This window comes from Cyprinus carpio, chromosome A4 (genome assembly GCF_018340385.1).
Source record: "Cyprinus carpio isolate SPL01 chromosome A4, ASM1834038v1, whole genome shotgun sequence".
Taxonomy (NCBI): Eukaryota; Metazoa; Chordata; class Actinopteri; order Cypriniformes; family Cyprinidae; genus Cyprinus; species Cyprinus carpio.
The window spans coordinates 35,770,491-35,797,794 of record NC_056575.1 but is presented as its reverse complement, the minus strand read 5'-3'; the positions used below and the strand labels follow the sequence as shown (position 1 = coordinate 35,797,794).

The 27,304-nt window shown below is 40.6% G+C and overlaps 1 protein-coding gene across 1 annotated transcript; it reads left to right on the top strand.

Moving 5' to 3' along the window:
* The first annotated feature begins 622 nt into the window (after positions 1-622).
* Positions 623-22,982, top strand: LOC109050260 (solute carrier organic anion transporter family member 1C1-like). Its single transcript, XM_042747041.1, has 9 exons — positions 623-844; positions 2,514-2,655; positions 11,398-11,530; positions 11,655-11,779; positions 15,682-15,828; positions 17,598-17,696; positions 18,044-18,304; positions 18,488-18,652; positions 22,792-22,982. Exons 1-9 carry the CDS (start codon positions 740-742, stop codon positions 22,980-22,982), a joined length of 1,368 nt encoding a protein of 455 aa, XP_042602975.1. The 5' UTR covers positions 623-739.
* The last annotated feature ends 4,322 nt before the right edge of the window (positions 22,983-27,304 follow it).

Here is a 27,304-nt window from a genome sequence, read left to right as displayed (position 1 = left end):
AACAGAAGGAAACCATTTTTCACTGTTTTGTACATTGTGATAGACTTAAAAGCCTATTTTTTTGATGCTTAATTTTATGTTTGTGGATTTCAAGGTTATTTTTTCTAAGGTTGGGTTCATTTCTGGTTTTAGGTTTAGGAAAAAAAAAGAGAAAGAAAGCACAACTTATAAACTTTGCTATTGGAAAAGCAAAAATGGCTATTTATTTGACAAGAAAGGAAAGTTGGTACGGATGCTGTATATGTTTTTAAGAGTAATAAAAGTAAGAATTAATTTTGATTATTTTATAAAAATATGAAGAATATTGAAGAATTTGAAAATGTATGGGATTACAAAGAAATGTTATGCTCTGTTAAAGATGGAGAACTATTTTTTCTGAGTGTCTTAAGTCAAGTGTATGTTTGTTAATTGTTTTTAATGGTTAAGAATAAAGTGTTATAAAATCTCTCTCTCTCTCTCTTCCCCACATCATGTTTCATTGTCTCTCTATTCCCCACATCATGTTTCATTGTCTTCAGTATCAAGCCAGCATCAACAAAGTTTGTCCTGCTGTCCATGATTCTAGAAAAGTTCCTCTTGCAGGAAATGTGGTGCAATTTCTGAATCCACTCACAGCTCCACCCTCAGGGGTCTTTCCCCTCAGATGAAGTTCTCTTACTTCCATGAACAACGGACCCTGGAAAAAATGCTGTTTGCACGACTGTAATGTGATGCTGTTCATAATGATCCTGGTGTTTACATGCTCTGTACTGTCCTGTCATCTGTCATTCGTATCGTTTGCTTCCAGGGCATCATGAGTGTGGAAAAGAAGACTGCACGAGAGCAATGCTGCTCCAAATTAAAGGTAATTTTAACTTATTTTCTTCTTGCTTTTCATTATTTATTTATTTTTTTGTTTGTTTGTTTACACTGACCCATTATAATCAAAGACATGAAACTGATAACAGCTCATTTAATTCCATCACTATGCAATTACTTTCTTTTGACTTTCTCTGCATAGTTTCAGCTTTATATTCAGACATTTTTAGTGGCCCCCAAAATAATTTTTACATTTTAGTCTCAGACAAATGTGTACATTCCATTTTAAATATTACACCAGTTGGGATTAGTTTGAAAGAAATAACTTAATTAAGCAGAAAAAAAGAAAGAAAGAAAGAAAGAAAGAAAGAAAGAAAGAATAGAAAAGTCGGAAAGAAATAAAGAATAGAAAAGTCTGAATAGAAAAGCCATACAGGTTTGGAATAACAATAATCTGGATGAATAAATTAGTCATTTGGGTGAATTTTTGGTCCCTTTAACTTCCCATTCACAAACAATATTCTACTAGGAAACAACATTCTACTAGGAAATTCTGATCTTATCTTTCAGAAGAAATTAGTCTCTAGGATGTCAATGTTTAGAGCAGGGTAAGAGTTTGAGTGGTGGATGATGATTAGTGTACTTCCTTTTGTGTAAACCAATCAGTGGAACGGTTTCTGACCCAAACTACAACTTTTTAATGGTTAACTCATGTAACATGAACATACAATGGAAATCTGATGATAGTTCAAATACTGAGAAAATGGTTTTACTAGTCCTCAAAATGTGGGTTAAACATCTTTGTATTCCCATGGGTGTATGTCACTGTCTCGTGTAGTGTTGAATAAGTTTTGAATTCAATGATATTTATTGTTTTGGAATGCACATATATGACATAATATACTATACAGAATGAACACATTGGTTAGAAAATGCCTTTTTTGGTAGGTCATCAAAATATTTCATAACTTTTAATGGGGAACCTGTGAGTGATTGCAATTGGTTTCACAAAACTATTTACAAAAGTACTTCAGTTTGATTATGGTAAGTTACGGTACAATTAAATGGCTAAAATTAGCATAATATTTTATCATTTGTTGGCTTATTTTAGCTGGCACTTTTCAGCTGGTTTGATTAAGATTAACTTGGTCAGCCTGGAAATACCAACCTAAACTAGCTAAAACCATCTTTAACTATTTAAACTAACCGGAATGTGATATAATCCAAGCATAAATAATATTCCTATTCACTATTCAAACAACCTTATGTATTAAATTTTGTGTGTAACCCATCTTGCACCAGGTAGCCTACTACAGACATGAATTATATCTCAGATTGTGAGGCTTTTTGAATAAAGATACAATGTTACTTCTGGAATTACAGTATTTGGAATATTATTATTATTATATTTTTTATTCATTAAAATGGATGGACATTGAAGTCTCACACAGCAATTTAGCAACAATGTTAGGGACCACCCAGATTATCCTAGCATAATAATGACTTTGCATTTCTTCAGAAAATGTAAATATATAGTTTGTTAGTGTATAAACTCATAGTGGGTTTTTATTTACATGAATTGTTAACTAAATCACTCTCTCTCTCTCTGCATTTTGTTGCCTTATACCTTACATGTGTAATGACTATAAAGCTGAATCTAATCTAATCTAATCTAATTTAATTTAATCTAATCTAATCTCTCTCTCTCTCCTCAGATGTTTTTGGTTGCCATGTGTTTTGTGTACTTTGCCAAAGCATTTCAGGGCAGCTACATGAAGAGCTCTGTCACACAGATTGAGAGACGTTTTGACATTCCTAGCTCGCTTATTGGATTCATTGATGGAAGTTTTGAAATTGGTGAGAATAAAAAAATTACGTTTTGTGTCTAAATGTAACAGAATGCTAAAAATAAAACCCTTCATGTACCCACACACTATAATGGCAATTTATAATTATTACACTTGGTGAATTGGTGGCTGACGTCTCCAGGTTACGCATGTAACCATGGTTTTCAGAGGGAATGAGACACTGCATCGAGAAATGCTTAGGGAACACCCCTTTCTAAACTGTGTTCTGAAGCACATGTAAAATGGAGCAGTGAGATGTCACAAGTGGGGTGACATGAGCAACCAGGAAGTAAAAAAGCACATCCGGCAGAGCACAAGTCAGCCTCGATGAAGTAGCGCCTGCAGGGATGCAGGGAGTATGGCAAAGAGACACAGTGTCTCCTTCCCTCGGGGAATATACGTAACCTGGAGACATTCCCCTTCAGGAACTCCAGCTGCGTCAAGAAACGCTTTGGAAATGAGAATACCTACTGCAAGTCCCTGCCTGTGTGACGTGATATTCAGCCAAGTATGGTGACCCATACTCAGAATTCGTGCTCTGCATTTAACCCATCCGAAGTGCACACACACAGAGCAGAGAACACACACACACACTGTGGACACAATGAGTGGGCAGCCATTTTATGCTGCGGCGGCGGGGAGCAGTTGGGGGTTCAGTGCCTTGCTCAAGGGCACCTACTGGAGAGAGAAACAAGTGCCGGCCCCCTGAACTCACAACCCTCGATTGGAGTCCGTTTAGGCCACGACTTCCCCACTTCCTGTGTGTGTATCTCTTGAGCACATCACGAAGAGAGGACTTGGGATCCTGGGGTAGATGCCAGGCCTAGGTTATAGAAGTGGACAAAGGTGTACGGAGAGGACCAGCCACAGCACAAATACTCCTGGTCGAGTGCTCTCTGACCCCCATAGGTGGTGGGATACCAGAAGACTCGTAGGCTAGTTAGATGGCCTCGATCACCCACCTATTCATAGTCTGCTTGGTTGCCGAAGATCCTCTCTTGGGCAGACCAAAGCAAACAAACAGCTGATCTGCCTTAGGCCACGGGGCAGCTCTGTGTGCATAAGCGTCCAGTGCTCGAACTGGACAGAGCAGGTTAAGCCTTTCTTGGCCTACTTCCTGGAACGAAGGAGGACAGAATGTCTGAAGTACTATGGCGAAGAAGTGAGCACCTTAGGGACATACCTCACCCTCAGGTCAAGGAATGCCCTAACCATGCCTGGAGCAAACTCCAGGCACAAAACAGAAAGTGCCTGAAGATCCCCGATCCTTTTGAGTGAGGAAATAGTGAGGAGAAAAATTGTCTTGAGCGTGAGAAATTTGACTGCAACTTCTTCTATGGGTTCAAAGGGGGCATTGCACAAGCCCTCCAGAACCACTGCCAGGTCCCATGAGGGCACCTTAGTGTGCGGTACTGGCCCCAGCCTCAGGGTGCCATGGAGGAAACAAATGACAAGTGGGTGTCTTCCCAATGATTGACCACCCAGAAGGGCATGGTAAGCAGCTAAGGCTGCCACGTATACATTCAGAGTGGAGGGAGATAACCCTGCAGAGAATCGCTCCAACAAAACAAAAACTCCAGAACTGTACCAATTGGGCAGTTGACTAGGTCTTGCGGTTGCTGTCCACACCATGAGGTGAAAAGCTTCCACTTCAAGGCATACTGTTTCCTTGTGGCGGGAGCTCTGGACTGGAATATAGTCTCAATAACCTCAGTTGAGAGACCAGATGCTAGGAGTTGTGCTCCTTCAGGGGCCACGCCCACAGCTTCCACAACTCCGGGCGGGGGTGAAGAATGGTGCCCTCCACCTGAGAGAGGAGGTCCCTACTGATCGGAATCTCCAGCGGAGAGCCGTAGAGGAGGAACACTAGTTCCAAGAACCATACTCGGGTCGGCCAGAACGGGGCTACTAGCAGCAGATGGACCTCGTCCCGGCGTACTCTCTTCAGAACTCCCGGGAGCAGAACGATCGAAGAAAAAGTGTACTGACGAAGCCTCGGCCACAACAGCACCATGGCATCCAGCCCAAGTGGAGCTGGATGTGTGAGGGAGATCCAGACCAGACAGTTTGTCATTTCCTGCGATGCAAATAGATACACTTCTGCCTGGCCAAACTTTGGCCTGGCCTGGCCAACACTTCCAAAGGAGCTCCACCACCTCGGGTAGGAGTCTCCATCCCCTGGGCCTCAGCCCCTGCCTTGACAGGATGTCTGCCTCCTGACTGAGATACCCAGGTATGTAGACTGCTCTTAGTGAGAGGAGTTTCCCCTGAGCCCACACTGAAGGATCTGGCATGCCAGCTTGTAGGGGATCGAATGCAAGACCACCCCCCCCCCCCCCCCCGCCCCACCGATAGATCTAGGAGACCACCGATGTGTTGTCTGTGTGGACCATCACATGATATCCCCACAGGTCTAGAAGGAAGTGTCTCAGAGTTTGAAACACAGCCAGCATCTCCAGGAAGTTTATGTGCCACGTGAGATGATGGCCTTCCCACAGACCTGGGAAGAGCGGCAATTTATGACCGCCCCCCAGCCCGTGAGAGATCCCGTCTGTCGTTAGCGTTGCACAACGACAAGGAGCTCCTAACATCGGGCCTTGAGCTAGGAAGCAACATTTCTTCCACATGTCCAAGGCATGTAAGCATTGCCGCGTGACCTTGATAATGCAAAGTGAATTCCCCCTCAGGGAAAATCCCTGAGTCCTGAGCCACCACTGCAAGGGTCCCATGTACAGCAGGCCAAAATATATCACGTTGGATGCCACTCCCATCAGACCCAACAGACTTTAAAACTGTTTGACAGTAAGTGACTGACCTTTTCTTACACTCTTGACTGCTGTGAGGATTGACTCGATACGAGCAGGAGACAAACATGCCTGCATCGTGGTTGAATCCCACACCATGCCTAAATAAGTGGTTCTCTGTAGTGGAGAAAGCACACTTTTCTTGGCATTTAGTCTTAGCCCCATTTCTCTCATATGGGCGAGGACAACATCTCGATGCCGAGCTGCCATCTGCTCCGATTGAGCTAGTATCAACCAATCATTGATGTAATTGAGTATGTGGATGCCCTGGAGTCGCAGAGGAGCCAGAGCTGCATCCACACACTTCACGAAAGTGCGGGGTGAGAGTGACAGGCCAAAGGGAAGAACTTTATATTGGTATGCTTCGCCCCCCAAAAGAAAACCTCAGGAACTTCCAGTGTTGAGAAAGAATGGAAACATGGAAAATAAGCATCTTTGAAATCTATCGTAACAAACCAGTCCTCAGACTGGATTTGAGATACTATCTGCTTGATAGTGAGCATCTTGAACCAAAGCCATTTGATAGTGCGGTTCAGAAGACGGAGATCTAGGATTGAACGCAACCTCCCCAATCCTTCTTCGGAATGATGAAGTTATGGCTGTAGAACCCGGACGCTCTCGAGAGGAGGAACACGTTATATGACCCCCTTCCTCAAGAAAGTATCTACTTCTTGTTCCATTACCAGAGCCTACTCGGGAAACCACTAGCATGGGAAATGGGGCGGACAAAAACCAAACTGGATTCTGTAGCCTCTCTCTACAATCTGCACGACCCATTTTGAGACGTTTTGCAGAAGTTTCCACCCTGCCAAAAAATCTACTAAGGGAAGTAGGCTCGAGGCACTCGAGGCTGGCCTCTGGTGTTATTAGAGGTGCCAGTTGGGTGCCCTGAAGCGGATGACTGGTAGGGAACGACTAACCTGACTAATGTAGTGCCCTCACTTGAGGAGATAAGCTCTCCCGTGCTGTACCATCGCCAGGCGGCAGCTGGGAAATTCACTTGCCAGAGCTCACTGAGCCCTGAAGCACAGAGGGTGGCAGGAATATCAGTAAACCTCTGTGAGGGCACTGACGAGGATTGGGTACCGTATACTGAGGTGTTATATTTTCGTCCACAGGTGGGGCTGCCCTCAAGGACCTGATGATGGTGGCGTCAGGACCGCTTAGTCGAGGTCTTCCTCAAGAAAATAACGGTCTGCAGATCCTTTTTTGGTCTAGAAGACCCCAACTGAGAGCATCGCCCCATCCCCCTTTCTTTCTGTGGAGGGGTGTGGGTTGCTCTGTTTTTGTGACTGGCGGTATGAGGAGCTTGATGGCTGGGGCTGCTCCCGCTCAACAGCCCCATGGGCCTGAGAGCGACAAGGGAGGAAACGTTGGAATGCCGCCACTTGTTTCCTCGCCTCCTGAGATCTCTCGACGACATGTTTCTTTGGTAGCCCAGAGGGACAAATCTGTTGCCCGACGCAGTTCAGCTAACACATCAGATTCCTCCTCCCCCCTGTCATCCAGGTCCCTGAGCAGCTCAGCCTGGTATACTTGTAACACCGCCATGGTGTGCAAACATGCACCATCCTGACCTGCCGCCGTATAAGCTTTTCCAACCAGACTAGATGTCAGCCTAGCGGGCCTGGTGGGAAGCTTCTTGGCCTTCAGGGAAGATGCTGAGGATGGGGATAAATAGCTCGCAAGCGTCTGCTCCACCATTGGCATCGCCCCATATCCCTTCTCATTCAGCCCCATGATGTTGGAATAATTCGAGACTTTGGTGCTGTAGATATGGGATGAATATGGTTTCTCCCACGATCTTGAAACCTCTGCATGGAGATCGGGGAAAAAATGGAAGGCCTCGTCGTGAAGGCTGTGATCTAGCTCTAAGAAAATGCTCATCTAATTTATTAATGAGAGTCCTGTTTCTCAGCTGGCCAATCGATATTTAATTTGGCTAAAGCACGAGTCACAACCTCCACGAGCTCCACAGTCTCCTCTGTCTCGACAACCATCACATCCACCTCCTCAGAGGAAGATAGATGAAATGCCTGGCTCTCTCTCCAGGGGGAAGAATCAAACATGGCCAGGCAAGATCTCGACAACCATCACATCCACCTCCTCAGAGGAAGATAGATGAAATGCCTGGCCCCCGCTGACCCAGATGCTCCGTCCTAAGACAAAAGACAACAAACAAACAACATCCCCCGCTGCCAGATATCGTGGGCAGGGAGGAACACAATGTCTGAAATGATGTTCCACAATGTCTTTTTTGATGTTTGCTCGGAGTGGTATTGAAGAGCAGAAGCTAACTTGCGCTCTGCCAGATGCACTTTTTTACTTACTGGTTGCTCTCGTCACCCCGCTAATGACGTCTCACTGCTCCATTGAACTGATTTTACATGTGCTTCAGAAAGCGTTTACACAGGGGCATTCCCAAACTGTTTCTTGATGCAGCTCGAGTTCCTGAAGGGGAACTTGCACTTTGCCGGATACGCTTTTTTACTTCCTGGTTGCTCACGTCACACCGCTTGTGACGTCTTGCTGCTCCACTGGACTGATTCACGTGCTTCAGAACGCGGTCAAGCAGGGGTGTTCCTAAAGCATTTCTCGACACAGTTCGAGTTTCCATGCAATCTTCTTATGCCCAACTGACAATTCGGTTTAGGGCTGGACAGTCATGCTTTTTTTCCCTAAAAATCATACCTGTCCATCTGAATCACACTGACTGAATTCTTACTAAATTTAGTTATAAATATCATTGTTGGCGACAAATGGCTTAATATTTTATGTAAGTAAGTTATGTTGGAACTATTTTTTTTTTTAACTCAATTCATTAATTTATTGGTGACTTTTTTGGAACTTTAACCACATTTTTGGTGAATTTCTTAAAAACAATACAAATAAGTTGCTGTTACTGTCACAGCTTGGTTGGAAAAAAAAGAAAAAAAATGCTATGAAATGGAAATGGCTCTAAATGCGGCAATTCGATTTTACTAAAATAAATCAAGAACAGAGCAACTTGTGACAAGAAACAGACAATGAACAGAAGGAAACACAGAGCTTAAATATACTGAAGCAAACCAATCAAACACTGATAGTGTCTGCACCAATCAATGTGTAAGGTGAGTGTAGGAGGTGGGTGGAAGGAGGAGCCAGGGTGGAGGCTTGGCAGCTGGAACCAGGGAATAAATGGACAGAGACAGAGACCCTGGTGGTAGAGCTGGGAAGGAGACCGGATGGAAGTAGGAGCAAGACAGAGCCAAAGGGGTAGAGGTAAAAGACACAGACAACAGACTGGAAGTCTGTGGTGCAGGCAGAGTGAGGACTGATCAGTACGGAGCAGGAGGGAGGAAGCTCAGCAGAGTCATGTGGATGACTGTCTCAAACTACTTGACAGGCAGAGGAGGAATTACAGGGCTGTAGGTTCGATGTGCTCTGGTGTCAATGCCCATTGGCTGGGCTGGTGAACACAAAGCCTAAGGCAAATCCATGTGGAGAAGCAAATCTGATTGAAAACAGGTAATGGAGGTGTAAATGGGAGGCGGGAACAACCTCACCGAAGGAGACTTGGAAGTGGACGAAGAAGGGAAGGCACAGCTCACCCTTGATGGTGGGAGTATGGGTGGTGCTCCAATCCATTCCCTCGTACTTCACAAAGGCACTCTCTGGGGCAGACGATGTGGCTGGCTCACATATCTGGTCAGATGGCTCACACATCTGTGCATCTGTGCAGTGGAACTCACTGATGTCTTCACAGACATTTTCAACATCTTGCTTAGTCAGGCTGTTGTTCCCACGTTTCAAAGCTACCACCATCATTCCAGTCCCGAAGAAGCCGTCTCCATCCTGCTTCAATGACTACTGTCCTGTTGCACTTACTCCCATCCTCATGAAGTGCTTTGAACGGCTAGTCATGCACCATATCAAATCTGCCCTCCCTCCTCTCCCTGGACCCCATCCAGTTTGCATATCGGTCCAATCGCTCGACCGATGACACCATCGCAACTGCCCTCCACACAGCACTCACACATATAGACAAAAAGGACTCATACGTCAGAATGCTGTTCATAGACTTCAGTTCAGCATTCAACACAATCATACCTCAACAGCACATACTGGTCCAGCTGGGACTCAACACTTCGCTGTGCAGCTGGCTGTTGGACTTTCTGACTGGAAGACCTCAGGCAGTACAGGTCGGTAGCAACACATCCAGCACCATCACACTGAACACTGGGGCCCCCAAGGATGTGTGCCGAGCCCCCTCCTCTTCACTCTGCTGACCCACGATTGCACACGTCACACAACTCCAACCTCTTTATTAAGTTTGCGGATGACAGTACTGTGGTGGGTCTCATTACCTACAGAGATGAGACAAACTACAGGAGCGAGGTGAGCTGCCTGGCCGGGTGGTGCAGTGACAACAATCTCTCTCTGAACGTGGAGAAGACGAAGGAGATTGTTGTTGACTTCAGGAGAGTGTACACTCAGCATGCTCCTCTGACCATCAATGGTGTGACTGTGGAGAGAGTGAGCAGCACCAAGTTCCTGGGTGTGCACATTACAGAGGACCTCTCCTGGACAGACAACACTGCAGCACTGGCCAAGAAAGCACAGCAGCGTCTCTACTTCCTCCGCAAACTGAGAAGAGCTAGAGCCCCGGCCCCCATCATGTGCACCTTCTACAGAGGCACCATTGATAGCATCCTGACCTGCTGCATCACTGTGTGGTATGGCGCCTGCAACACGTCCTGCCGGAAGACTCTTCAACGCATAGCGAGAGAAGATGAGAAGATCATTGGTGTCTCTTTTCCCTCCCTCCAGAACATTTACGGAACCCGTCTCACTCGCAAAGCCCTCTGCAGTGCAGGTGATCCCACACACGCGTCACACAGCTTATTCAGTCTGCTGCCATCAGGGAGGAGACTGTGGAGTCTCCAGGCCAGGACCAGCAGACTGAAGGACAGCTTCATTCATCAGGCTGTCAGGAAGCTGAACTCGCTCCCGAACTTGCCCCCCTTCCCTCTTCTGCCCCAGGCACCACTGCACTATGATTCTCTGTATGTATGTATGTACATGTGGAAGAATTGACAATAAAGCAGACTTGACTTGACTTGAGATGTTACATCAGACCTGGGCTCTGGAATGATCTTCAGCTCACTCCTCATCACTGGCACTTTGATCGCAGGGGGCTCTGGCATCTGTAGTGGTCTCTGTCTTCATAGTCGCAGGACTGGTTGTTCTTGCTGGTTTCCTCCTCACTCTCGCATATAGTGAAAGGAGAACCATTATGGAGGAGTACCCACTCCATTTACTAAATGAAAGTCCCTAGAGCCCCTACAGAGGCAAGTGCAGTCTTGTTTCAACGCTGAAGCTTGTCCAGAAAAGCATACAGGTAGTCACAATCATTCATAAGGGACAAGATGGAAAATGTCCAGAAATTCCTGCATTTGCCTCTCTAGAGACTGATTCCACTGCAAGAGGAGGATTATTGTCGTTGCTGCAAGATTATTGGGTCAGTTCTTCTGTCACAGCTTGGTTGAAATAAAGATGTGAAATGGATCTAAATGCTGCATTTTTTGTATTTTTGTATTTGTATTTATTTAACTAAAAGAACTCAAGAAAAGAACAACCAAACCAACCAAACAGAGATTAAATAAAGTGAAACAAGCCAATGAGTAACTATGAGTAACTATACAATGAGTAACTATAGTAGGAAATTATTACAGACAAAAGAAACTGATTAAGAAACAGATAAAATACAAAGTTTAACTAAAGCAAACACAAAACACAGATGACTGTAACTTTTTAGGACCAGTGTATTCAAACTGTTTTTTTTTTTGTTTGTTTTTTTAATATATATTCTGTATAGCAGTTTTATTTATACAAGTGCAATTTATTTCTGTCTTTATGGTTAAAATGGGTGGTGATGTTAATAGGACACCAATTTTTGTTTTTTTCAGGTAATCTGCTTGTAATAGCTTTTGTGAGTTATTTTGGTGCTAAGCTTCATAGACCACGACTCATAGGAGCTGGATGTTTAATCATGGCCATGGGATCCTTCATAACTGTGGCACCACATTTCTTCCAAGGACCGTACGTTTAACTGGTTAAATCTTTAAATCCCTTTAGTTACCATGTTTGTGTCAACAAGGATATGTTTCTAGATTCAAATTATAAGACAAACAATATGTGTCAAATGTGCATTTGTTTTATACAGGTACAAATACGAGACAACAATTTCACATTTCCCTGCCTTCAATGGTACAGAGGGTATTCTACCATGCTTAACCATCGGGAGTCTTATACATGATAATGAAATTCCCATAGTGGAAATTCAAGCAGGTAAGTTGTTCTGCCCAGACCTTGAGACAGACCTCAGATGAGATAGTAAACCATATATAGGGACACTGCAACCAATTTATCACAATATAAACTTATGGGCCTTAACAGGTTTCTAGAGAAGATCCATATCCTTTCCAATTAAATGTCTTCTTCCAAAAAATCCTATAAAAAATCCTATATATACAGTGTATCCTATATAATAATTTATATTTAATTAAATTGCATGAATTAACATAAATATGGTATAATGGGTGAATGTTGAAATGTTTGGGTCTTACTGGGTTCACCTCATATATTCTTTTTCATTATGCATAAAAAAAATATTTCTCATTTTTAGGTGATATACAGGTGCTGGTCATATACAGGTCCTTATCAAAAAATTAGCATATTGTGAAAAAGTTCATTATTTTCCACAATGATAAAAATTAAACTTTCATATATGTTAGATTCATTGCACACCAACTGAAATATTTCAGGTCTTTTATTGTTTTAATACTGATGATTTTGGCATACAGCTCATGAAAACCCAAAATCTATCAAAAAAATTAGCATATCATGAAAAGGTTCTCTAAACGAGCTATTAAGCTAATCATCTGAATCAACTAATTAACTCTAAACACCTGCAAAAGATTCCTGGGGCTTTTTAAAAACTCCCAGCCTGGTTCATTACTCAAAACCGCAATCATGGGTAAGACTGCCGACCTGACTGCTGTCCAGAAGGCCATCATTGACACCCTCAAGCGAGAGGGTAAGACACAGAAAGAAATTTCTGAACGAATAGGGTGTTCCCAGAGTGCTGTATCAAGGCACCTCAGTGGGAAGTCTGTGGGAAGGAAAAAGTGTGGCAAAAAACGCTGCACAACGAGGAAGAGGTGACCGGACCCTGAGGAAGATTGTGGAGAAGGACCGATTCCAGACCTTGGGAGACCTGCGGAAGCAGTGGACTGAGTCTGGAGTAGAAACATCCAGAGCCACCGTGCACAGGCGTGTGCTTTTGAACCAGAAACAGCGGCAGAAGCGCCTGACCTGGGCTACAGAGAAGCAGCACTGGACTGTTGCTCAGTGGTCCAAAGTACTTTTTTCGGATGAAAGCAAATTTTGCATGTCATTCGGAAATCAAGGTGCCAGAGTCTGGAGGAAGACTGGGGAGAAGGAAATGCCACATGTTGCCTGAAGTCCAGTGTCAAGTACCCACAGTCAGTGATGGTCTGGGGTGCCATGTCAGCTGCTGGTGTTGGTCCACTGTGTTTTATCAAGGGCAGGGTCAATGCAGCTAGCTATCGCAGGAGATTTTGGGAGCACTTCATGCGTCCATCTGCTGAAAAGCTTTATGGAGATGAAGATTTTGTTTTTCAGCACGACCTGGCACCTGCTCACAGTGCCAAAACCACTGGTAAATGGTTTACTGACCATGATATTACTGTGCTCAATTGGCCTGCCAACTCTCCTGACCTGAACCCCATAGAGAATCTGTGGGATATTGTGAAGAGAAAGTTGAGAGACGCAAGACCCAACACTCTGGATGAGCTTAAGGCCGCTATCGAAGCATCCTGGGCCTCCATAACACCTCAGCAGTGCCACAGGCTGATTGCCTCCATGCCACGCCGCATTGAAGCAGTCATTTCTGCAAAAGGATTCCCGACCAAGTATTGAGTGCATAACTGAACATAATTATTTGAAGGTTGACTTTTTTTTGTATTAAAAACACTTTTCTTTTATTGGTCGGATGAAATATGCTAATTTTTTGAGATTGTTTTTGAGATTGATGAGCTGTATGCCAAAATCATCAGTATTAAAACAATAAAAGACCTGAAATATTTCAGTTGGTGTGCACTGAATCTAAAATATATGAAAGTTGAATTTTTATCATTACATTATGGAAAATAATGAACTTTTTCACAATATGCTAATTGTTTGAGAAGGACCTGTAATTAGAATATCAACAAAAAGTTGATTTCATTAATTCCATTAAAAAGTGAAACTTGTATATTATATTCATTCATTACACACAGACTGATATTTTTCAAATGTTTATTTCTTTTAATTTTGATGATTATAACTGACAACTAAGGAAAATCCCAAATTCAGTATCTCAGAAAATTAGAATATAACTTAAGACCAATACAAAGAAAGGATTTTTAGAAATCTTGGCCAACTAAAAAGTATAAAAATGAAAAGTATAAGCATGTACAGCACTCAATACTTAGTTGGGGCTCCTTTTGCTTGGAATTACTGCAGCAATGCAGCGCCCGGCATGAGTCGATCAGTCTGTGGCACTGCTCAGGGTGTTATGAGAGCCCAGGTTGCTCTGATAGTGGCCTTCAGCTCTTCTGCATTGTTGGGGCTGGCATATCTCATCTTCCCTCTTCCCAATACCCCATAGATTTTCTATGGGGTTAAGGTCAGGCGAGTTTGCTGGCCAATTAAGAACAGGGATAACATGGTCCTTAAACCAGGTACTGGAAGCTTTGGCACTGTGTGCAGGTTGCCTAAATGGTGCCAATCCTGTTGGAAAATTAAATCTGCATCTCCATAAAGTTGGTCAGCAGCAGGAAGCATGAAGTGCTCTAAAACTTCCTGGTATACGGCTGTGTTGACCTTGGACCTCAGAAAACACAGTGGACCAACACCAGCGGATGACATGGCACCGCAAACCATCACTGACTGTGGAAACTTTACACTGGACCTCAAGAAATGTCTCTTCCTCCAGACTCTGGGACCCTGATATCCAAAGGAAATGCAAAATTTACTTTCATCAGAGCATATAACTTTGGACTACTCAGCAACAGTCCAGTCCTTTTTGAAGCGAGACGCTTCTGACGCTGTCTGTTGTTCAAGAGTGGCTTGACACAAGGAATGTGACAGCTGAAACCCATGTGTTGCATACGTCTTTGTGTAGTGGTTCTTGAAGCACTGACACCAGCTGCAGTCCACGCTTTGTGAATCTCCCCCACATTTTTGAATGGGTTTTGTTTCACAATCCTCTCCAGGGTGCGGTTATCCCTATTGGTTTTACACTTTTTTCTATCACATCTTTTCCTTGCCTTCGCCTCTCTATTAATGTGCTTGGACAGAGAGCTCTGTGAACAGCCAGCCTCTTTTGCAGTGACCTTTTGTGTCAATGGTCGTCTTTTGGACAACTGTCAATTCAGCAGTCTTCCCCATGATTGTGTAGCCTACAGAACTAGACTGAGAGACCATAAAGGCTTTGCAGGTGTTTTGGGTTAATTAACTGATTAGAGTGTGGCACCAGGTGTCTTCAAAATTGAACCTTTTCACAATATTCTAATTTTCTGAGATACTGAATTTGGGATTTTCCTTAGCTGTCAGTTATAAACATCAAAATTAAAAGAAATAAACATTTGAAATATATCAGTATGTGTGTAATGAATAAATATAATATACAAGTTTCACTTTTTGAATGGAATTAGTGAAATAAATCAACTTTTTGATGACATTCTGATTATATGACCAGCACCTGTATGCCCCAGATATTTATAATTTTTGTAAGATCCACCCTAAAACTGGCATCCACATTCATAAGAAATAACTCAAAAATAACTTCATTCTCACAAATCACAAGATGAGAAAGTTGAGTTGTGGAATCATTTGTCATGTTTGGCTTGTAGTATGATTGCATTACTCACAATTCTCTGCAACACTGATCTGTCACTCTAGATTGCTTACCTAGCTTCTCTTTTCTGAACTTTGGGAAGCTTAATATATTGGGTTTGATTGCTTTTTACGTAACTGATACACTTGAAATCTACAAAATTAGACTTTGTATTTGTATCATTAAGATGCTGATATTGAAGTGTGTTACAGAGCTGTGTGTAGTTGTTCATTAGTATTTATTTATTTATTTATTTATTTTTATTTTTTATTTTATTTTTTTTGTGAAGAGTGTGAGAAAGCAGCCAGCTCCTCCTTGTGGCTCTATGTCTTTCTCGGGAACATGCTTCGTGGGATAGGAGAAACACCAGTCATGCCTCTTGGGTTGTCTTATCTGGATGATTTTTCGAGGGAGGAAAACACTGCTCTTTACATGGGTATGATTGATTACCAGTTTCAATCATTATTATCAATTCTGGTATATATTCAAGCCTTATTGACATCCTGCTAGTTACACTGGAACCCCATTTGATGTCAAAACATACTGATTTCATGTTTCCATTTTCATTTCAATTGTTTATTTTACTTAATGATTGTGAATATGTGTACTTATACATATAACTTAAAAATAACATATTTAAAATAACACACTTAACACATTGAAGTACATTTATAGTAATAAAGTTCCATTGTTACTAATAGAGTTCAGTGGAACTAACAACCATAGTAAGCTAACAATGCTTTTGGGAAACGCACCCCAGGTTTCATTGTTTATATGTAGGCATTAGTACATAAAATTTATAAGCACAAAACTTACAATTTTGTATGTTTTTATCGATAAAGAAACGTAAAATTTGGACTTATTCCAACATTTAAAACGTAAGAATCGCTACATATTTTTAGCTAAAAAAACTTTTTTGATCCCTTATAACGAATATATAAAAATATATAAAACGTAATCACTTGAGACAGAGCCAATATGAAATATGCAGGGAAATTACCATTTTAGTAAAAATACAGCATTAAAAATATATTTATATAGTCTGGTTCAGGTGTGTTTGACTGGGGTTGGAGCTGAAATCTGTAGGACAGTTGCTCTCCAGGAGCAGGGTTGGAGATGCCTACTCTACAGGCTAACAACACTGAGCCATGAATGAGTACACATCCAGGCTATAAAATGGGTGAGACTGATGGAAGTAATAAGACACAAGTGAATGCAATAATTGATTATGAGTCCGGCAAAGGATTATGGGAAATGTAGACTGTGAGAGTGGTAAGGGTCAGGGGTGGAGTGCCCTCTGGTGGAGTTCATGGGCACTCCAGCTGGAAATCATGACACTCTCTCATGGAATATAATAGGCTTGTGTAAGGTGCAGAGCAGAATTAACATTTTTTTCTTTAAAAGTTGTTATTGACTTAAAAATAATGTCCAGATTATTATCCTGATACACTCTGTGAAGGCGTGGATTTCTTATTCAAACACACCTCACCAGAACCATGGAATGTCGCAATCTATGACGAAGTAGGCGTGAGCCAATGAGCGTTCTTTTTACTGCTGCAAACCTGTCGTAAAGCTTCTTGAAGTGGTAATTTCTACATTTGTAATGAACACGTTGGCATGGGAATTGCTGCTTACGGTCGCTGCTCAGGATGGAGATGAAGATTGCTTAATAAAGGCTTGAGTTTGGGTCTGTTCTTTGCAGTCATATGGATTCGGAAGATTTGGATTACAGTGCACGAATAAAATAGTTAATTTTTTTCAATTATATTTTTATATACTTTTATAAGTCTACTTCTATATACTTATATTTTTATAGTATATCATTTATGTAATAAACACTCTTAAAAAATATGCTATGCCTAGATTGGTACCTCTTTTTGAAAACAAAAATGTGAAAACATATATGATGTAATAAATGAATGCAATACATGAAAATATATATCACCTCAAAAATAATGAAATAATGAATTGAGAATATTTTTGTGATGAAAATGAAGATGAAATGAACATGAAGCCCATTTTTATAACTATTGAAACAATATGATCATACAAACAACAAAACATAATGTGCAAGTAATGTGTTTTTGCTTTTTTTTACTTTCATTATTCTCAGTGGTGATTTTAAATCAACATTTTAATATTGATTGATTGAATGAATGAATGAATGAATGAATGAATGAATGAATTTTATTTTTATTTTTCCAGCTCTCATACAGACTGTGGGAATAATGGGGCCCATGTTTGGATTCATGTTAGGATCTTTCTGTGCTAAGCTCTATGTGGACATAGGAGCAGTGGACTTAGGTATTCACCTGTTTAACCAGTGAAGATTGCAATGTACGTAGATGTTGACTTTTAGTCTAATCGATTGGCCAGGTCACTTCTAGTCGGTTCAAAAGTGTAACTTTGAAAAAGCTCTCTGTTTGGCCAGATCATAACTCTGCAGTAACACACATCATTACCTGAAGTCAGTGTGGATCATAATTTTTAATCAATGACATGACATTATGATAACTAGTCTTCTATATAATTACTGACTGGCTGACCCAATAAGTTATAATTGCAATACAAGGTATTTGGTCCTACTGTTTGTTTGGATTTCAAATTATAAACACTTTTGGCAAATTATGTCCATGTCTGTTTTTCTGAAGATACCATCACCATCAACCACAAAGACTCACGTTGGGTTGGTGCCTGGTGGCTGGGTTTTTTGCTAACTGGTGGAGTGATGCTACTGGCTGGAATTCCATTTTGGTTCCTCCCCAAGTCTCTTCCTAAGCAGGGTGAGACTGAAACTGAAAGAAATTCTAATGTTCTAGGGGGCGAGCAGGACTGTTTCATTCCGGACAACAACAAAAACAGTACTGCTCCCAACAAACCATCTCCAGTTTCCATGGCAGTTCTGGCTAAAGGTGTGCATTTAATTAAATATTTTTTGAATATATAGACAATATATATATACTATATATATATATAGATATAATATATATATATATATCTATAATTATTATTTTTTTTTTTTTTTTCATGAGGTTTGGTTATTGAGCATACATGACCCTTGACCTTACGTAAAGTTTCTTCTTGATATTTTCTAGATTTTCTGCCATCACTGAAGAAACTCTTCAGCAACACGGTTTACTTGATCATCATAATTACCACAATCATACAATTCAATGGTTTTATAGGAATGATCACATTTCAACCAAAGTACATGGAGCAAATTTACGGCTTGTCAGCATCAAGGACCATATTTTTGATAGGTGGGTTTAAATTTATTGCCTATATTTTTATTTGTTTAATATTCATTTACAGTTAGTCTAAATACACATAGTGAAGCCAGTTGTTGTCACTCGTATTCATATATGCCCTGTGTCTCACCTTCTGAAGTTTATTAAAGACTGTTATTTGTGATGACTCCATGTCCCCTCAATCCTCGCTCCTCCTGTAGGCAACCGTGATAGAAGATCCGACCAACATAGTAAGCGGCCCACCTTCTCCCTGTGTTTTTGTTTTTAAAAGTCTTTTTTTCCCCTTATTTTCTTCCCGCGCCATGGAATTAGCTACTAGCTTCTCAGCCCTAGCCTACAGAGATCTCCCCTTTGTAGAGTATGCGTGGATTCTGTGGGATCGCCGCAAAAACAGCGCTGGATGACCCCACACTAAACTCTCTGTTTTGGATCAGGGCCAATTGCTATTGCCCCTTGGACCTCACAGACAACACTGGACTGAGCTAGAGGGCTCCTGTTCCTGTCTTTAGCCCATGGAGGGCTCTGGTTCCTATGTCTGGCCCACGGAGGGCCTTGGAGTCCGTAATTTTCCCCAAGTATTTTTTTTGGGGGGGGTTATAGGGCTCCAGCCATAGAGGCCAGGGTGGGGGTTCAGGAACCTACGCCAGGATCCCGCTTGTGGACTTCAGCTCTGTGTTCAATACAATCATACCAGCTCTGCTAAAGGACAAGCTCTGCCAGCTAAATGTGCCTGATTCCACCTGTAGGTGGATCATAGACTTCCTGTCTGACAGGAAGCAGCATGTGAGAATGGGAAAACATGTTTCTGACCCCCGAACCATCAGTACTGGCTCCCCTCAATGCTGTGTTCTTTCTCCTCTCCTCTTCTTTCTGTACACCAACAGCTGCACCTCCAGTCACAAGTCTGTCAAACTACTGAAGTTCGTAGATGACACCACCCTCATTGGGCTCATCTCTGATGGGGATGAGTCTGCCTTTAAGTGGGAGATTGATCATCTGGTGACCTGGTGCAATCAGTGCAACCTGGAGCTCAATGCTGTAAAAACAGTGGCGATGGTGATAGACTTCAGGAAGAACCTAGCCCCACCTGCCTCCATTATCCTGGGTAACTCCTCAGTAGAAACTGTGGATTATGTCCGCTTCCTGGGCACCATCATTACCCAGGACCTCAAGTGGGAGTTCAACATCAGCTCTCTAATTAAAAAAGCACAGTAGAGGATGTACTTCCTGAGGCAGCTAAAAAAATTTAACCTGCCAAAGACAATGATGGTTCACTTCTACACTTCCATTACTGAGTCCATTCTCACCACCTCCATCACCATCTGGTATGCTGCTGCCACTGCCAAGGACAAAGGCCGACTGCAACGTGTCATCTGCTCAGCTGAGAAGGTAATTGGATGCAACTTTTCAGGACCTGTGCACTTCCAGGACCCCGAAGCGGGCGGTTAAGATTGTGGCTGACACTTCTCACCCTGGACACAAACTTTTTGAAGCAATCCCATCTGGCAGAAGACTGCAGTCCGTCAGGACCAGGACCTCACACCACAAAACAGTTTCTTTCCATCCGCAACTGTACTTATCAACAATGCTAATTTTTGCACTAGCTCCTTGCTGCACATTTTGCACAATATTCAGGAATGTACAATTTAAGTTTCAACTGTGAACATTTGCACTTCCCCACTTTACATAATCTGCACAAATGTAGAGTTAATGTTCATGTTCATGTTTATTTTGTATTTTATATTTTTATCTTCCTGATTTTTTTCCCTGCTCTTATTGTATAGCTTTTACTTAAAATTGTTTATCTCATTGTTCTATTATTTATTATTGTTTTTCTTTTGTCTTTGTCAAGCACCAATTTACTAATTTACAAATTCCTTGTACATGTATACATACAGTACTTGGCAATAAAAGTGATTCTCTTTCTGATATAGATGTATTAAACAAAATCATTAAAAGTAATTCAATTTATTTTACAACTATTCTACTATTATACTCATATTCTGTCCCTCCAAAAACACCTAACACTATCTTAATTGAGGTAGGTTCAGATTTTCCCATTGGCACAAACATTTTTAAAACCCTCCATAATGACTTGGGATCCTCATTCTTACATTTTATTGATCTTTAATAAATTAAATGTTGCTACTTTTATCCTATTCTGTACTAAATGTCTAAATACTTTATAGTTATAAAAATCACCCTGGTCCTTCGTCCTCCCATATTTAAAAAAAAAAAAAAATCTTTATTTCTACTATTTATTAGATCACTTATCGACTGATCCATCCAATGACTAGCTCTTTGTTTAATTCGCACCTCTCTAAAGCCTTCTACACACTGCACTATTTTAGCAATCCTATAAGATCATTGCTGGTCACACTGTGTGACATGGATCTAATAAACTTGGGTACGACATGCATGTAGACCAGGGCCGGCAACCTTTTCGACATGACGTGCCATTTTTAATTTTTCTGGTTAACCGCTGTGCCAAAATGAGTAGTTTGCATCACAGGATATAGCTGTCGGTCATTTAACATTTATATTGTAAAATATATTGTTTAAAAGTGGACAAATATGAAATGATTTGCAGTGTCATCTTACCTCGCTCTCTTTAATGTTAAACTGATGCTTCGCGCTCTGTTTCTGTCAACAGTGAACCCTGCCTACTTTGATTTGATTGATCTCAGTCATTTTGACATTGACGAGTGCTGTTAGACCGATGAGGCTTTGATTTGAAGTGCCTAGTATTTGCAGCGGTCGCATGCGCATCCGTAGACTAGCGCAAGTTAATTCTCACACTGTAATAGTATTTATAGCTCCTAACCGGCTATGTGACTATTAGACGTTATTACCTCAAAATGTACGTCAGTATACAGTTTTTCCTATTGCTCACTTGCCAGCAATTATCCCTGCCGTAGGTTGCCGACCCCTGATGTAGTCTGTATGATGATGAAACCTATTGACTTGTAATCTACGACGCATGTTTCTATAGAAGAATAAAACATCATTAGCATGCGCTAGTGATAAACAAAAAGAGCATAATGATTCAGACTTTGACAGCTTTAGTTTTTATGTGTTTAGTTTTTAACCTCTCTCACTGTATGACATAGGACCACCGATTAGGAGCCATGATCACAGAAATCGTCACGATTGTTTCACGATGCCCATCATTCGTCTCGGACATCCGGAAATTGTGCAGTGTGTCTCGGGCTTAAGGGGAGCTACAACATTAAGAAAACACTCTTTACATTTCTCCCAAGCCTCTTCTACATCTGTAATATTCTGAATATTCTCCCATTTTAATTGTTCTAAGTTGTTCTTTAACAGCTTCAACATCATAATTTTTCATCAGTCTGGTCCGCACAGTTTTATGACCCATAAACTTTGGTTTATAACATTTTCTTGTACAATTTATAATATAATGATCACTAACCCCATATTCAATCACTCCTTGCTGGGCAATATTCATTTTGTCAGAGACTAAAATAAGGTCAATGGTACTCTCTCCCTTTTCCCAAACTGTGGTTGACTGATTAATAATCTGTGCTGAATGAAATTAATTTTCACATTAAAATGAATGTCTTCACGGATAAAAACACATATCCCCCCACCTTTTCTATTTCTATCCTTCCTATTTATATTATACCTATTTACCCTAATCTCATCATATGTTATTGATGAATCTAACCAAGTTTCTGTAAGACAAAATATCCCCAAGTTAAATTTCTTCAGCATCCACCTTACCTCCTCCACCTTCGACATTAAACTCTGTATATTTAAATGAACAAAATGAAAACCTTTTACTTTAAAACAATCCTCAAACACATCTTCTAAGTCCTCAGAGGTCTGGAAAACTTTTCCACAGTTCACAGTGCCATTACTACACACTTGCTCCTCTGTGATTTCTCGATTTCGTTCCTTTGAAAAACTGTCACTATACTATCCCCGCTTCCACCCCCACTAACCACAGCAACACTCCCACTACGCTTGTTCAAATATGATAAACTTCTTTAAATTATGATCAAATCTAATCTTTTTTTTAATGTTATTTTTTTATTCATTTAGCTAATGTATTGTCATTTTTAAAATGTCAACCACTGTCATTTAAATAAATTATGTATCATGAATTTATTAATCTTTTGTTTTTCCAGGCATTTCAAATTTACCGTCTGTGGCTTTTGGAATTGTCACTGGGGGGTTTATAATGAAGAAGTTCAGGCTGAATGTTCTTGGAGCATCCAAGTTCTGCATTACAGTATCTGTTCTGGCATTCTCTTTGATGATTGTTCAGTATTTTCTGCAGTGTGACAACTCACACGTGCCTGGACTTACAGTGTCATAGCAAGGGTAAAACACAGAAATATCACTACAGTTCGTGTTTTGTTATTATCATTCTCTCTGGCAGCTTTGAGCAGTCAATAGAAACATGTAATTAATGTATTGCGTCCTTATGTTCTTATGTTCTGTTTGGTCTCAGAGGATCCATCTATTAATGTGTAAAAATTAAAAAATTTCGATTTTGATATGAACTTCTTTCCCTGCAAATTGTCTACACTACCAGTTAAAAGTTATTATAATTACAGTTTTTTTTTTTTCAGTGACATCAGTGTCACATGATCATTCAGAAATGTTCTAGCATTCTAATATCCTGATTTGCATGGTTTAGTGCGACTGTTTAGTTAGTTTTGCTGTTCACCTACAGCCCAAGCCTGTGCCTGTGACTGTCAGCACCCCGGGGAGCTCATGTTCAATGAAAAGTCTGACTAGGTGCATGAGCCGTTAACATCGTACACCACGAGGGCATCCTCGTGGAGTTGAGGGAATGAATTGGAGCTCTGCCCATACTCCCACTGCTGAGGAGGAGCTGTATCTGGCCTCTGTACTATTTTATTAGGGATTTAGTAAAAACCTTCCTTCCCCACACGTTTGGTTTCGTCCATCCCTTAATCTCCTATGACTCCACTGGTCCCACCCAGCTCAGAGTCTTCTTCATTGTCGCTGGTCCCACCCAGCTGAAAGTTTTCATTGTTATTGGTCCCGTCCAGCCTCCCACTCCCTCCTCCTATACCTAAAATTTCCAGTTCTTTAGCTCTGTCCACACTGGCTTCACTCAGCACTTTGGTTCCTCTTTCGCTCCACCTCAGTCAGGGAGGTTCCAGTATCCACCCTGCCTTCTTCCTCCATCAGTCTCCAGTGGGTCTTCATCCTGGCTTTGCTCTGGGAGCCTGCCTGGTTTCTTCTGCATTCTGCCCCTCCCTGACTCCTCCCACCATCATCTCCCCACCCTGGTGTCTCCTGCTGTAATCCCCTATGGCTCCCTGCTTTTTGCCAGCCCTATCATTCATTAGTTTCCATGGTTTTAGTTCTATATGTCCCTGCTCTAATGATGTCATGGTTTCTGATTTGGTTTCCCTCATTATGATTCCTTTCTCCTTGTTAGCAAGAAGGAGAGGCAAAAATTGGCTGCCCACTTATCCATATGTGTGTTTGTGTGTATGCACTTGGATGAAATACTTGGCCACATGTCACGTAACTTAATGTTGAATTCCTTTGTCATCATAGTCACTGACCAGTAAAGTGTTAAAGTATTGAACTGTACTTTTGTGTGCTGTGCTGTATTTTAGATCAAATGAATACAGCCTTCATCAGTCAAAAAAAAAAGAAACAAAAAAAAAAAAGAAAAAACAAACAAATCATAATTATTAATACTCTGATCAGACCAAACTTGGGAAAATAAATGTTTTGTTAAGTATTTTTGAGATATTAAAAATTGGGGGTCTCCTCGATCTCAAACAGAGCATAACAATGATTTTGTTATTTTGTTAAGCAAAGGAACATACAGTCATTTTTTAAACTCTATTAAGTGATTTAATTATTCTGTGTATTTCTAACAGGGCTCCAGAGGTGTCCTACAAGCAGAATGCACTAATTTCTTCATGTAATATGGGTTGCTCCTGCTCTCTCAGACACTGGGATCCAATATGTGCCAGCAATGGCTTGACCTATGCCTCCCCGTGCCTCGCTGGCTGCCAGACCTCCACTGGGGTTGGCAAGGAAATGGTAAGCTATTTCCCACTTTTTTTTTCAGACATCTACATGCCTTTTTTACCAACAGACTTTATGCTTAGATATTAGATACTTTTTGTTGTTGTTTTGGTAGTATAGAGCAAACATGTATACCTACAGTGAAACATTTGTGTAGACAAACTAAAACATAAGATGTAAAACTGCTGTTGTTATATTATGTATTTGTGAAACAAATTTTAGCCATTAATAATATTTGTTAACCATTAATCGAAAAGTCAATTCATAGGCAGAGAAACTAATTCAATTTTGAAAATGTAAAAGCAAATTTTCTGTGGTTTAAAATTGTATTATAATTATTTTAGGGAGATTCACACATTTGTATGCAAACATACAGAATTTTGAATATTAGTACTATAATACTAGTGCTAGTATTGATTATATACATCACCACTAGTGAAACTGCTACTATTTTGCTGATTTTAATTTTTATTTTTTCATTCACCATTCACTATTTGTTTTTCAATGTTTCAGTAATCAGTATGGTGAAAATTTGTACAGAAAAATATATTTGTTTTTTCAGTATGTTTCAGTATTTAGTATGTGAACAATTTGTCACTGAAAAAAATATTTCTTTTTCAATACGATTCAGTTATTTAAGATTCCTCCCCCCCCCCACACCACACCCCTTTTGACAAGCAGCAGCAATTGAGCTGGCATGAAGTAGTTTGTGTAAACTTTGATAATCTATGTGATGCCTGGGTATGTGCTTCTCACATCTGACCTTTGTTGTTAAATAGAAACATGGTTGCTTACATTTGAATTTGTGACCTAGAATTAGTGTTTGAATTGTTTAACCTTAAATTTTCTCATGAAGAAAAAAAAAAAAAAAAAAACATACCGAATGTTACACCACCTTTTTGTTTCCATTACTATATTTAACATGAGGGAAAGAAAACGAAAACCAAAAACAAACATTGCATATATACTGTATGGTCTACTGTATTTAGACCCAACTGCATTTGCTGGTTTATTTGTCGGAGTTGACATAATGCTTTACTCTTTTTTTAAAGATATTTCCCAACTGCACCTGTATTTAGAGAGTCCGCCGCTCTACCCCATATGCAAACATGTCAGCATGCTGGGCCAGTGCCCTCGCCCGAGTGATTGTGACTACATTTTTAAGTCCTACAGGGCGGTGACAGGCATTGTGCCTTTCTTCTCCTTGTGCAGCCACACCAGGATACTTTATTCCTTGCTCAGGTATTTGTTTTCCAACAGTAGAAACAACAAACACCTTTGAAAGACTTAATTGTCTTTTAAGAAAACTTTGTAATACGTTAGTGGGTCCTAAACATGTGCTGTATAACATTAAAAGAAAGAAAGATGCAAATTGCTCAAAACGTTTATTTTTTTGTTTTATAACAGTGTATTTTTACAATGTAGGTGACATAACCAGGTGAATGAGATAAATGGAAGTTTACTTTAAATACTTAATGTGTACTGTAGCTATTTATCTGCTAGCAAAGATACTTTTTCAAATTATATTTAATTAATATTCAACCATGTTAGACAATTCTATCCACACTACAATGTACTGTGTATATGCAGTGTATATACAGGTTTTCCCTAGGCACAAAAATAAATTCTAGAATTATTTGTTTAGGACATTTCTGAATCAGAAACATACATTTCAAAAATGATGCATGTATGTCCTCATGACTGTTGCCTCTTAGGATCCATAAATCCAGAACTAAAGTCTTTGGCTCTGGTATACATACCACTGCTTGTTCGGACTCTGGGTAAGAGTTTTTTTTCTTCTCATTTTCAACATACAAGATTATTAAACAACAGAAAGAAAAGTATCTTGATTAAAATTGTATCTTAAGTATCTGAAAAACATTTCTAGGTGGCATTCCCCCTCTCCTGTGTGTTTCCTTGAATTGTATGATTGACACTTAGACCTGTCACTGGAAATGGGCACAAAAACAATGCGGAGGGAGATATCAGATGCGTATCTATGATTCTAGTGCCTTCAGGTTGGATTAACCCACACTGGCACTTTCAGAAATCCAACATATTAGAAATAAATTAATAAATACTGTTTTAACCTTTTTGCAGCTAGTAAGCAATTACCAATACAGTAGGTGAATAAGCTTATCCTATATATTGGTGTTTGAAGTAAAATACAGGACAGATATACGACAAAAGCGACCTTCTTGAAAGTGGTCACAACTTTTTTTATGGGGAATATGTATGATACCCTTATGTATTTTTTTGCTGTGCCAAAAACCGCTTTGTTACTGAAAAGACCAGAATAATCCTCCAGAATCATATGAGGGTCTCATGTTCAAACCACTCTAGCTGCCACATTAGCTCAAAAAGTGGATATTTCTGCAGCTTAAACTTCTGAAGAGCTCTTTTTAGAAACTATTATTCTGCTTTTTGCTCCTCATGCAGAACTTCTGTATTCACTACTACCTATTTTCAAAATTTTTGTGAGTAAATAAAAATATGATTTTTTTTTATTTTTATATATTTTTTTTTGCCTGCAAATTATGTGCTGGGTGTTATGTATGGCCAGCCGCCCATATTCTTCGTGGTTGTGGGGGAGTCACAGAAGCCACAGCAGACTGTCTC